The sequence below is a fragment of the Carassius auratus genome, chromosome 39, assembly GCF_003368295.1.
Source record: "Carassius auratus strain Wakin chromosome 39, ASM336829v1, whole genome shotgun sequence".
Lineage (NCBI taxonomy): Eukaryota > Metazoa > Chordata > Actinopteri > Cypriniformes > Cyprinidae > Carassius > Carassius auratus.
In genome coordinates, this window is record NC_039281.1 from 251,248 (window position 1) to 264,037 (window position 12,790).

Here is a 12,790-nt window from a genome sequence, read left to right on the forward strand (position 1 = left end):
AGCCATGGCTTCCTGTTTATATTAACAGAAATAAAAAATAGGAGGGGAAACAAAGGCCAAATTCCAAATTAGTCACCCATCACAATGAGAAAAACCAAAGAAATTTGTGATGTGCAGCAAAAGATAGAAAGTGGATTTAAGACAAAAGCAGTGAAAATTCCCATTTCCACCATCAGGGCAAGTTCTTAAGTTCTTATCAACAGAAAATGTTTTGAATCTGCCTGGAAGAGGACATGTGTCTATGTGTACAATAAAATACACTGCCACAATTCAAAAATAGGCTTCATTGTCTTCACACAATGAAACCATGCAATGAAATGCAATGTTTTTTGGCAAAAAAAAAAAAAAAAGAACTGGATTACTGAATGGATTGTTGACTCACCTGGCAGTCATCCACCTTGGTCTTCATCACCCCTTTCATGTATTCTTTCTCCATGGTGGGGGACACACCAAAGCTGTTGCCCATGCACAGGATTTCCGTCCGGCCATCTGGGTGCGTCACCTCCACTGAGCCATTCAGAATCACAGACCATGAGTCCAGCTACAACAAAGTTACAATGAAGAGATAACAGTAAGACAGAGGACATATGGTTTATTTTCACTGTTTGAAAATCACAGCCTTTTTTTATCACATGTCATCACACTAAACTGTACAAGCCTCAAGCCCTGTCCTGCTTTCAATTATATGGATGCATTAAGGGGGAAAAATGGCTCTTTTTGGCATGTCAATACTGAGATAAGGAGATAAGTGATTCCCGCTGAACCGCGGGCATCTTGTAATCTCAAGATGCTGAAAGCTTGCATCCATTCAGTTTTAACAGTGCAGAAGCTGAATGGCTGATTGGCTGTGACGAAAGGTAGGAGAAGGATGAAAGTATGAGTAAGCAAAGCCACAGAATCAAGATCAACATGAGACTGAAGTGAGAGCTGGTGAAAGGAGGAGGGGAATGACATAACTTTAAAAAAAAAGAGATGATTGGGGTTAAAGAGAACTAAAATGCGATTAGTGTAAAAAGCTAGGCTAAAGCTATTGATATAAAAAAAAGTGCAGTATGCGTACTATATACAGTATACTAGGTATACTACACATATAGGTTAAAGGTGAAACTGAGACTTCAATAAGGCTAATGCTACTGGTTTATGTCACGGTAAGTCTGACCTACCTCTTCGCCATCATTAAGGACGACTGTGCCGGCCCGTTCCACCACAGCGAACACCATAACAGCACAAAGCTCCCTCCTGACAGACATGGTCATGTTGGCAAAGGCTGGTAACTGGTGCATGAACTCCAACAGTTGCTCTGAAGAAACAGGGCGAGAAACAAGAAGTGAAAGTCACATTTAAAACTAAGTGAGATCTTTGAATGTCTTTCATTGGTATTTTTGTTCTCTCTATCAGATGCAGTTTTTTCTTCCCACATGGAGAGCGGAAAAAACATTCTTTCCATGGCTTATAAAAATAACAGCAACCAAGCATCGAATGCATTATTAATACGAAGCTATTTCTGAGAACCGGCAAATCCTGCTATGCAATATACAGGACATATTATACATGACAAAATCCATTTCCACAGTAACAAAGACCTAAACAGAATGTAGTTTCTTCAATTATGGACAACTGCCAGTGGGTTCTATTGAAATAAACATATTTCAATGCTTTTTGTTATATGGAAGTAAAAAAAAACTGTCCTAGAACCATTTATCATTTGTTTTTGCTACCTTCCAAATGTACATGTTTTATGCATAGATTTTATTATTTAACCATGCCAGATGTTCAATTTTCAACTTGTGGTTTCAAAATGTTTTGCCTTTTCTCACTTTAGCTCTTTTTTGACAATTACAGCTGTCCCTTGGTTGTTGTCCTTTAGATAAAATTCAAAACATGTAATGTGGAAAGAAAACTTTAAAATAATAATAAAGTATTTAGAATGCTGTGATATTAACCTTACAAAGCCATTTTCATCACAGGATGTTATTTAATACAATACATCATTTGGGATGTGGCAGAAATGACACTGCGACAGAAATACTGACAGAAAAATTGACAATTCTACTGTGCTATATATGATCCTGGACCACAAAACCAGTCTTAAGTTGCTGGGGTATATTTTTTGCAATAGCCAAAAAAACATTGTATGGGTCAAAATTATCTATTTTTCATTTATGCCAAAAATCATTAGGAAATTAAGTAAAGATCATGTTCCATGAAAATATTTTGTATATTTCCGACTGTAAATACATCAAAACTTAATTTTTGATTAGTAATATGCTTTGCTAAGAATTCATTTGGACAACTTTAATTTTAGTGTTTAGATTTTTTTTACACCTTCAAATTCCAGAGTTTAAAATAGTTTTATCTCAGCCAAATATTGTCCTATCCTAACAAACATACATCAATGGAAAGCTTTTTTATTCAGATTTCAGATGTTGTATAAATCTCAATTTCGATGTTTTGTGGTCCAGGGTCACATATGTATATATACTGTTGGACAACGGCAGCAGAAAGTGTTTTCACACCATTTTGATTCAAACCCACAGGACCAACAGAGCTCATATAGAAACACTCATTTCCATATTTGACTCTTTTTGACTGCTTAGCCTACAAGTGTGCATGCCATTCCGTTGCATAGAACATGGCACATTTAAAATCTTGTGTCCATTTATTGCGATATAATCATTATTTTACAATCAATATGAATTACTAGAACTGGCCATCAAGATAATAGTTTTTCTATAGCAAGTTAATAGTTTTTTCTTTCCATATCAGTCAGGCCAACCAAATCAAGTATTTGGCTTTAGCTAGTGTGACAGGGCTGCCAGGGCTGCCCAAAGGCTAGAGTGGTTCAGTTGACATTGAGGAGAGTGAAGAAAAAAGATTCTGGATTTTGTTCCCTGCCCATGGCCTGTCTGGGTACTCGATGACCTGTGCTTGGCACGGCACCACTGAAGCATATCTGTGGATGTGGCTAAGCCAATCAAATTTTAATGTGCTCGGAGAGGCTCGGCTGAGAGGGTGACCTAGAAAAAAACAACACGTCTCCCCACCTCACTCTCTCCTTTTGTAGTCTCCCCGACCTTTTGTTGCCTTCTTTTCCTGGCAAATTATTTCATTGCTTTCTAGAATCCCCTCTTTCTTCCTCGAGCAAATTCTGGGGTTTGAATGCTTGAATTCTAGCATGATGGTTTAAGCAAATCACTCACCTATGTCATCATCCGTTCGGTCCATGGGGTCTTTCTCCAGGCAGTCTCGGACGATGTCTCGACTCATGAGGGGATCAGAGGCACGTTCGATGTCTTCCTCATCGTCATCCTCCTCGGAGTCAACGGCCGTCTCGGGCAGGCCACTGAGGTCCATGTCGCCAGGCTCACTCTCTGTGGCCTGTGTTTCAGAAACCTTTCTTCAGTCAATCATAGTAAGATATTTTGGACATTTTTTGCTTAAATTTTACATCACTGTTGTGTTTCTTCTAAATTAATATCATGAATCCTGGAGCTGAACACAGACCTAACATCTAACATATTTCAGAAGCAAAGTTTAAGCACAGACTCAAAAAAAAGACAAATTGATCAAGACTAGGATTCAAAGCTAAAAAAACAACAATATATTCAGAATTAAAAAGAAAAAGGAAGCAGAGCACATGACTGCATGTAGTCCTATATCACAACAATTCAAAGCAAGCAACAAACAAACCAAACAAACAAGCACAGGCAACAACAAAAACATATTCCGGGTAAAAAGTTAGATGGGAAAACACAACCCAGGACCCACCCAGCACTGCGGCATGGTCCAACCTGACTAAAATAAACAAAAGACAGACCCATCCGTTTGTGAACACTACAATCTCCTGTCGCAACCAACCCGGATTCGCTCTCACCTGGCTGAAGAGACACATCGATACTCTATTCCTCCCTGAAACTGCCCACAGAGTCGCCTTGACCAAATGCTTGCAGAAGCCGGGTCCCAGCATCATCTTTAGAGCTCTGGCTTCCAGCCACTTTTAATTTTTTAAAGCCCCTCGATCTGGGCTCACACAAACGCATGTCATTTTGACTTAAATGACCAGTATTACTCATCAAATATTCTGACGGTGCTGAAAGCAGCCACTCAGAGGGCGCACTGGGTGGAGAGATGTGAGGCTGGGCTCTTTTTTTAGGGTGGGGACAGGGGAGTGGGGGAGGATGGTGGTGGCAGCTGGCAAAATGCACTAATATAAAAACAAGAGAGCCATCTTTCACATAAGCATCCCTCTTAAAGAGGTCTAAACTACTTGTGGGAATAGATCACCTAAAATAGACTCACCCTCGTCTTCTAAACCAGTCTGACTTTCTTTTTCTCCCAGAAAACAAATGGAGAAATTATGGAGAGTCTATTCGTTGCAATAACAGTGAATGGGGATTGAAGCTTTTTGGATTTTTAATCAAAAACAGCATAGAAATATCATAATAGTTTCAAAATGTTTATATTTTCCCCCACTTTTTGGTCTGTTTTTAACACAAAGCTATCATATAATTTAAACTCTTGGCATCTTTTCATAAAAGAAGTCACAAAGTCTAATTATTTACAAACTATTTTGTCTTAAACATCTCTTTATGATTCGACTGACAAAACTAGTTTAAATAATTAAATAATTGGACTGAACTGGTTCAACAAGTTGAATTCAATGACACAATAATCTGGTCAACAGTTAACCGCTCTCTAAAAGTGATTATCAACTTAAACTCAAGAAAATAACCAGCACACCGATTTCCTTTTCTTTTCAATAATTTAAGAAAGTTATACAGGTTTGGAACGACCAGTAAATGAAGACAGATTCTATTCTGGATGAACTTTTCCTTTAAGGTCCTCAATCCTGCTGAAAACCTCCATGAGCTCTCAGATGCTCGATAACCCTGTGGCACACATTTGTCCCAGAGATCAGACTGGAGTTAAAACACGAACACAGATCTATGAGCAACATTTACCAATTACAAGGACAGGCAGTCTCAAATGCTGCATCCATTAAATTGCAGGAAACACCCGTATTCCCAGCTTTCAACTATGAATTAAATATGCATTCCCAAAGCAGTAAGTCACTGGTGCATGACGACTGAAATCTATGTGCTTAAATAACAGCAATCTTGTTGAGGAAAGGTATCAATGACTGTTGATTAATGCGGTTTTAAGATCTTAAAATCAATACACTAAGCAGTCACCCATTAGCTGAACCTTTAGGGATTTACAATAAATCACGTTTTCGTCCAGACACCATTATGTTGATGACTCGCTTCAGATCATTACGTCTCTGGCAGATATAGGCTTGAAGAAACCAAACGTATCACACTCAAGTCACATCTTGATAAACCACCTACACCACATTGGAATTGTTCAAAAAGTTTCATTGCTGTACTTCAAGAATCAAACAGCACCAACGATGCAGGCGTCAGGCTGGCTTCCCTTATGAAATCAATTTAAGAGCTAATCACTGTAGACAAACATAGTTACATTAATGTAACATTAATACACTGTAACTGATGAAGGGACTGATTTATCTTTCAAACTGCCATGTCTGATGTAATCTATAGCACTGTTTGGGCAGCTAAGATGAGCGTGAAGGGAACATTAATTTTTTAGCAGGACTATTCTTGGATCAATGCTTTCAAGCCTCCCTGAAAAACCTGCATCATTATTTATTCAAATGTAAAAAAAAAAAAAAAAAAAAAAAAGGACATATAAGGGCTGGTAATTTAATGCTTTAATTAACTACAGTGAAAAATAATGACTTAAAATTATTAACGCATTTAATGCACTTGCCCCACCCTATGTGGGTGATCTGACTTTAAATAGAGTTTATTGATGACAAATATGAGGCAGTGCAACAACTCACTGTGTGATGTCCCTAAAAATCAAGATATGGGGCAAAAATTACCCTGTTTGAGTTTTTGTCTTATATTTACATCATATAGTTAAGCAATATTACACAAGCAATAGGCTAAGTGCAATAACACACCAGTGCAAATATGATACTGATCTCATACAACAGTTCAGTAAGTAAGAAGTTAATATTGTGTTATTTTAGACACAATGTTATCTGTTTTGCTCAAATTTGCCAACGAAAATATAAAGACAAAGCAGACAAACAAAGCACCTCCGAGCAACACACAGCAGCATTTAATTTCTTAATGCACGTTTTGAATGAATTGGGTGAACCATTCGGCGTGTTGAACCACTGGCCATAAGCATGTTGGATTTGAAGCGGCGCTATGTGTATGACATCAAAGTACCATGAGAGCGATTCAAAAGCATGCAGAGGCGTCTCTAATCACTCTTGCGGTACTTTGATGTCAAACACAGCAATCAATCTGATGGTGATGATCCACTTCAAGTCGAACAAGTCCAATGATTCAATGGACCATTCACAAAGAAACATTTACTTCACTCCTGAATGAATCGGCATTATTGGTTTTATAAATTGGCAATATGATAAAAGACACTAATGTTCAATCAATTATAAACTGTGTTAACAACAGTAATTAGAATGAACAATTCTTACATTAAGTAAGATAATTACATACAGCAGTTAATTAGCTTAACTGTAGGCAGACACATGAATAAAATATTGTGCAGCTTCAACAGCTTCGAACACATGCAATCAGAATTTAGATTTTAAACCATCCATTTCATATGAACAACATTCCACTCAGCCTGCTGTTGTTTTTACATTTTACGAGACGTGGATGGCGAGGATAGGTGAGGAGAATTGTAGTAAGGTGAAAAGCAGGGAGATCACAACCTCTTTTCACGAGGACACCGTCCAACTGTTAATGAGGCTTTAACAGACGGTCATCAGCCCAGGATCACGGACACTGCATAAACTGAATTATGTCCCATACACCTTTGCACACGGCCTGCTGCAAAACGTCTTTAATCCACAAACATGTCTCACAAGGAAAACAGCCAGGCAAATACCAAGCCAAACACTATTAATATGATTTATAGAGGCAAACATACACATTTTGTAGACGGGCACAGATATATGAAGTAAACGGGGTCCTTCTGCTTTAATCTCTTAAGGCTCATTGGCTCAGGTTTAGTTATAGTGGCAAATCTTTAGTGATAGAAGCTTGTATACTGATGAAATATGTACCTTCAATGCTTTGGATAAAAGCATCTGCCAAATGAATACAATGTAAATGAAAGCAATGAATAAATATGGTTGAAATTTGCATGCATATTAAAGAAATGGCTCACCCAAAAATCTAAATTAGGTTTATATACATATATGTATATTTGTTTAAAATAAATATATACTTTTATTCAACAAGGGCACATTAATCAAAAGTGACAGTAAAGACATGTATAATATTTATTTTATTTCAAATAAATGCTTTTGAACTTTCTATTCAAAGAATCCTGAAAAGCCGATTTTAGAATAGCTAATAATAAGAAATGTTTCTTGAGCACCAAAACCAACCAATCAGAATGAGTTCTGAAGTATCACGTGACACTGAAGACTAGAGTAATGGTGCTGAAAATTCAGCTTTGCCATCATTGGAAAAAATTAAATTTTACCATATGAGAACATATTAATAGCAATTATTTTAAATTTCTATTAAATGTTAAATTGTTTTTTTACTCCATTTTAGATCAAATAAATGCAGTCTTGGTAAAATAAGAGACCTCTTTCAAAAAAATGACTAACCTCAGTCTTTTGATCAGTTCAGATCATAAAGTATATGTCACATTGTGATGTCACTGCCACAAAGCTGCTACTCCTACGTTACCCAAAGGCTAGGTGTTGTTACCTGGTAAATGTCCGACAGGCTGCTGCTCCCAGAATCACTGGTGATGCTACATCCTGAGTGGCTGGAGGAAACGTGTGTCACCTGGGGGTGAATCCCGTCTGCCAGGTGTAATCTGCTGAAGTCTGCCGGCAGCTGCATATGGAGACAAACAAACATTTGACCATAACGATCTGCAATGCAGCAAATAACAGTGACAGCCAACCAGTAGCATATCTTTTAATTATTCAAAATTTTATCACATGTACGGCCTCAAATCCAACAAATATAGACTAAAAGTAAAGAAGCTCTGATTTGGAATCCATTGAACTTCTAAATGTCACAGATTGCAGTTTAAGTTAGTCTTTTCTGCGGTCCATTACGCTATCATTTATTCATCACACCTGATGTTTCTGATCCTCTCAAGGATTTTCTGGCAAAAACAAGCCTCATAGACGTTCAGTGTTTTATTAGAGCTAAAACAGGACCATACGATATCTTAAACAGGGGCAATTTTCCTCTCCACGCCATTCACAGTTGACAAAATGTAAGTCAGGTCAGTCACATTTAATGCAGGGTTTCCCTATTTTCATTCAACAAAATAGCACAGCTCATTTGCTAATGCTAATAGGTGTCGACAAGTTTCTCACACAAACCATTATATAACCTCAAAAGACTTGGAATATATAAGCCATACAAACAAATAAAGACTCAAATCTTCTCTATATATATTTTTTTTCACAAGCCTGCTATTAAGCCTGTTTTTACATTGATTCCCAGAAGCTAAATCTGGACTTAAGCTATTGAGAAATTTAATTTCTAATTATATTTCTAATGCAAGAGAGCCTTGGCACTGTAGTACTATCTTGGCTTACAGCAAGAACAAGGCTGGTTTATATCTACACACACAAAAAAGAATCATTAGGAAAACAAATAGCTCATAATTAATGAAAGAAAGACACTGTATAATCGAAGGCTACACAATATTGCATGTGGCATGTTTATTTCCTCTGGTTCAGTGTGAGCAAGCAGCTCTTTAGTGGCGACGCTCTGTACATATTTGAAGGGGTGCGGCTGCAAGAGCAAAGCATGTGTGTGTGTGAGGGGCTTGTGCGAGAGGAAAGGCACTGACAACAGCACAGAGATAAGGAGCTAAGAACCAATTTCAGCTAATATTAGAGTGCACACAGCCCACACGCACACACACATGGCCACATTGCAATAAAGCTCATTCAATCGGCTTCCAATTGTGTCTGCGTGTGTGCTCGTGGCTGTATGTGTGTTCACGGGTGAAATTGCTTTTTTGGGGGGGCTATTGGATGTCTTCAGCCAGCTGTGGATGAGTATAGCTTTCATACAAAAATGCATCTGACCTAATTTCCACTCCCATAATCATAAACATGCCGGAAATACAGCCAATTCTCTCAGGAGACGGAGAGCTTGAACAGAGAGAAAACAACCTTATAGATGGAATAGGAGCAGATAAGGAAAACAATATGTTTGCAAGACACTATCTGCCCCAATACTGGTGCAGTAACAGGGATGCTTGCTGTTTGGTGTGCTGTGAGGCTAAAGGTGTGTTAACACACTAATGTGTTGATGAATATTCCTCCTCACATACACACATTCATTACATTAATCTATCGCCATGGCAGCTCATCCATATTAATTAGGGCTATTTACACCTGAAAGCAGAGAGAAAACATAAGAGGAAGGAATGAAGAATAGAATAGAATAGAATAGAATAGAATAAAATAGAATGTACTAGTAAAAAGTATATGGGACAAATGAAAGCGAACTAAAAAAGACTTAAAGCCAGAATAAATGAAAATAAAAATTAGACAAGTAAATACAGAACTGCATGACATACTGAGAGATAGAATGAATAACAGAACAAACAACAGAAATGACACTAAACACTAAAACTAAAAACACTAAACACTAAAAAAAGACCATGAAAAAAAGAAAGCACAGAATGATCAAAATAAAAATAACAGAGCAAGAAAAGATGAATAATGGAACAAACTAACACAAGTGAAAAAAGAATGAGGAAAACAAAAGAACAGAGATCAAATAAATGAAGGAAAAACTAAAACAAATGCAAGAGTACAAAAAACTAATTAAAGAGAATCCAAGAAAAAGCAAACAAAACAAAAAGGAAAGACAGAAGAAAAGGGAGAACAAATGAAAGACAGAACCGAAGTTAGAAAAATGAAAATCGTACTTAAATGTGGTTCTGGAAGCACCAGAACAGACTCAGAGTGATGTGGTTCAGTATACACTATCAGGTCAGCAGGTGCATTCAGCACTGGGATAGCAGCAAAGCGCCTCACTCCTCCCTCCACATCCCTTCGCTTGTGTTCCTCAAGGCTATTCCCAGGAAAGTCCTGGATGGCCACAGAACTGTCAGCTATGATACACACATCAGCTCTCCTCTCACTTCCACTGCAGGAAAGGAGCCATCAAAACCTCCACCACGCCAGTAAATTCACTTCTCACAAGTGTAGATGTGCTTTCCTTCCTGCTGTCATAGAAACAAGCAGTGGGGATGTTCATTTGATGTTCATTTGAACTGGTTGACTGCTAACTGACCGTTAAGAAATTTGGCCGATTAATACACTCAGTTAAATGGTTTAAAAAGTCATTTATTTTCAGTAATTTATCAAAATATTTAAAAAGGTTTGCTGCATTGTTAAAATAGGCTATGAAGAGAGAGAAAAAAACATATGTTTGAATGACTGTATTTTATTATGATAATGAACAGGATGCATTGTCAATGTAGCAAAGCTTAACTTTGTGCGCGTATGTGGCGCCAGCATAATCACTTGAGTTTTTTTTCTTCTAACAGTGGAAGCAACTTCACCTTTTAGTCAAATATAATTGAAATTGTAAATGGTTTGCCTTTATTTGTGTACATTCACAATAAAAACATATCTTTGTGCGTAAAATAAGCCTAAAGAAAAATAGGATTCTGCATTCTACCATCTGTTTCCTTTCGCGTAGCAAAAAAAAAATGAACCGAAACTCTGCGTTTTTCATTCATTTTCATTATTTATTATTCAAGTAAAAAAAAAATTATTGTATAGGCCTATTTATTCGCTATATATAGCTGTGGCGAGTGGGGCGGGGCCGAGAGGCGTGGGAACGAGGAGTGAGGCCAGGTGTAGTGATTGGAGATGAGCTGCACCTGCGCCCCACCGCCAGTATCGAGTCCCACGTAGGAGATGGAAGGATATAAAACTGGAGCGACTATAGTGAAGGACGAGAGAGGACCAGGCCTGGGACATTATTTTATGTTTTGGTTTTTATTTCGTGCGCACCAGTCGTCCGTGAGGGGCTGGTGTGCTGTTTTGTGTTTATTTTGAATAATTAAAGTTTCATTTTGATTGTGCGCCGGTTCCCGCCTCCTTCTTCCCGATGTATATGGAGTATTAACATTGTTACAATAGCCTAGCTTGATTATGTTTTTCTCCGCTCGCAGATACCCTGCAGGTGCATGTTGTGATATGAAGATCATGTGAATCCTTATGTTCTGTTGTTTGTTGCATTTTGTGCATGTAAAATTTATCCCCAGGAAACAAATATTAGTATTGTTAATGTCACAAACCACTTTTCTTTTTTAATTTAATTCAATTCTAATTTAAAATAATCTTGTCGGTTAACGGTTAATAATCTGGTAACGAGCATCGGTTGTCAGTTAGGAAAAATAACCGAAATAAACATCCCTGACGAACAGGGAACAATGAAGCAGTTACCAGCTTACACTGAGGGGAGAAGCAACTGAGCGATGCCATCTTCAAGGGGCATTTTTGATTCTAAATGAGGGTGATTTGCACGTGATGCTTCCCACAGGAGTTTCAACTGCACAGTGTATTTTAACATCATCTTCATTACAATGACAAGAGCTTTCTACAGAAATACATGTACATTGTTTAAGAAAAGACAAATGTATTTTTGTTTGAAGTGGAAAGTCACTGATATTTTTAAATGGTCTTTAGGTGCATCGAAGGAGAAGGATGGTGATAAGACTTGAGAAATGTGAAAGAACACCTTTGTTTTAGGCCCATCACCTAACTCTCTGAGCTGCAAACATGGAAAAATGTTAAACTGCGCTAAGAGTATAATTAAATTAGGCAAAACAGTTAGCAGGGGAAAAGAGGAACTTTGTGCAACAACAACAGCTGTTCCAATTCTGCAGAAATCTCCTGATTTGGCCCTGTGGGTCGGCATATGACTGAAGAAGAGAATAAAAGATTACAAAGTGTTTCAAGTCCTAAATATTACACAAATTGTCCATGATGTTTAATTTATCTTCCTAACACTTTGTATGATCTTCTTATAAAATACTTCAGTTTCATAAATCTCATGGCCACAGGCAACACACAAATATTATCTCCTTCCAAAGATTCAACCCGCTAATATACACGGTTCATTTTATGAGGCGCTTCACTGGAAAGAAACGGAACTGAAGATTAATGAAGTTTATTCTCTAAGGTGGGGGTGGTTAAAGCAGTATTAAAAAAATTATATTTGACCCATATAATTATAAATATGAGTTTGCGGGCTGAATGGAAAGTAATGAGGCTGTGTACTGCAAAATAATGGCAAGACAACACATCTTTTCATTCAGTTATCCTCACATCAAATGAACCAGTTCATCTAATGAATCATTCAAAATGACTCACAAACTCAGAAGGTACTGGTTTTGCTGATGAATCTTATGAATCCTTGACTGCACAAACTTATGACTCAACATCGCTTACTGAACTGTAGGTTATCAGTACTTTAAGTTTCATTAATATCCATGACTGTCAAAAAAATAAAATAATAATAAAGAAATTGATATACTTTTACAGTAGTTTATATATATATATATATATATATATATATATATATATATATATATATATATATATAAATATCACGCCGCCCCATTCAAAAACAACAAAATTACCATGCATTAACTTGGAGGGCTGATACACAGGGATTAAAAAAACAAAACAAAACAGATACCAGTCCTACCAATGATTAAT

The 12,790-nt window shown here is 37.3% G+C and overlaps 1 protein-coding gene across 9 annotated transcripts in view; it reads right to left on the reverse strand.

Annotated features, from left to right (window-relative positions):
- Positions 1–12,790, reverse strand: part of LOC113057582 (rap guanine nucleotide exchange factor 2-like) — a 103,732-nt gene that overhangs the window by 15,307 nt on the left and 75,635 nt on the right. For all 9 annotated transcript variants that reach the window (XM_026224989.1, XM_026224987.1, XM_026224991.1 and 6 more), the window contains 4 exons: positions 7,782–7,913; positions 3,201–3,378; positions 1,164–1,300; positions 383–541 (listed from right to left, as the gene is read on the reverse strand). In XM_026224989.1, the coding sequence (XP_026080774.1) occupies positions 383–541; positions 1,164–1,300; positions 3,201–3,378; positions 7,782–7,913 (606 nt within the window). The remainder of the gene's footprint in view (positions 1–382; positions 542–1,163; positions 1,301–3,200; positions 3,379–7,781; positions 7,914–12,790) is intronic.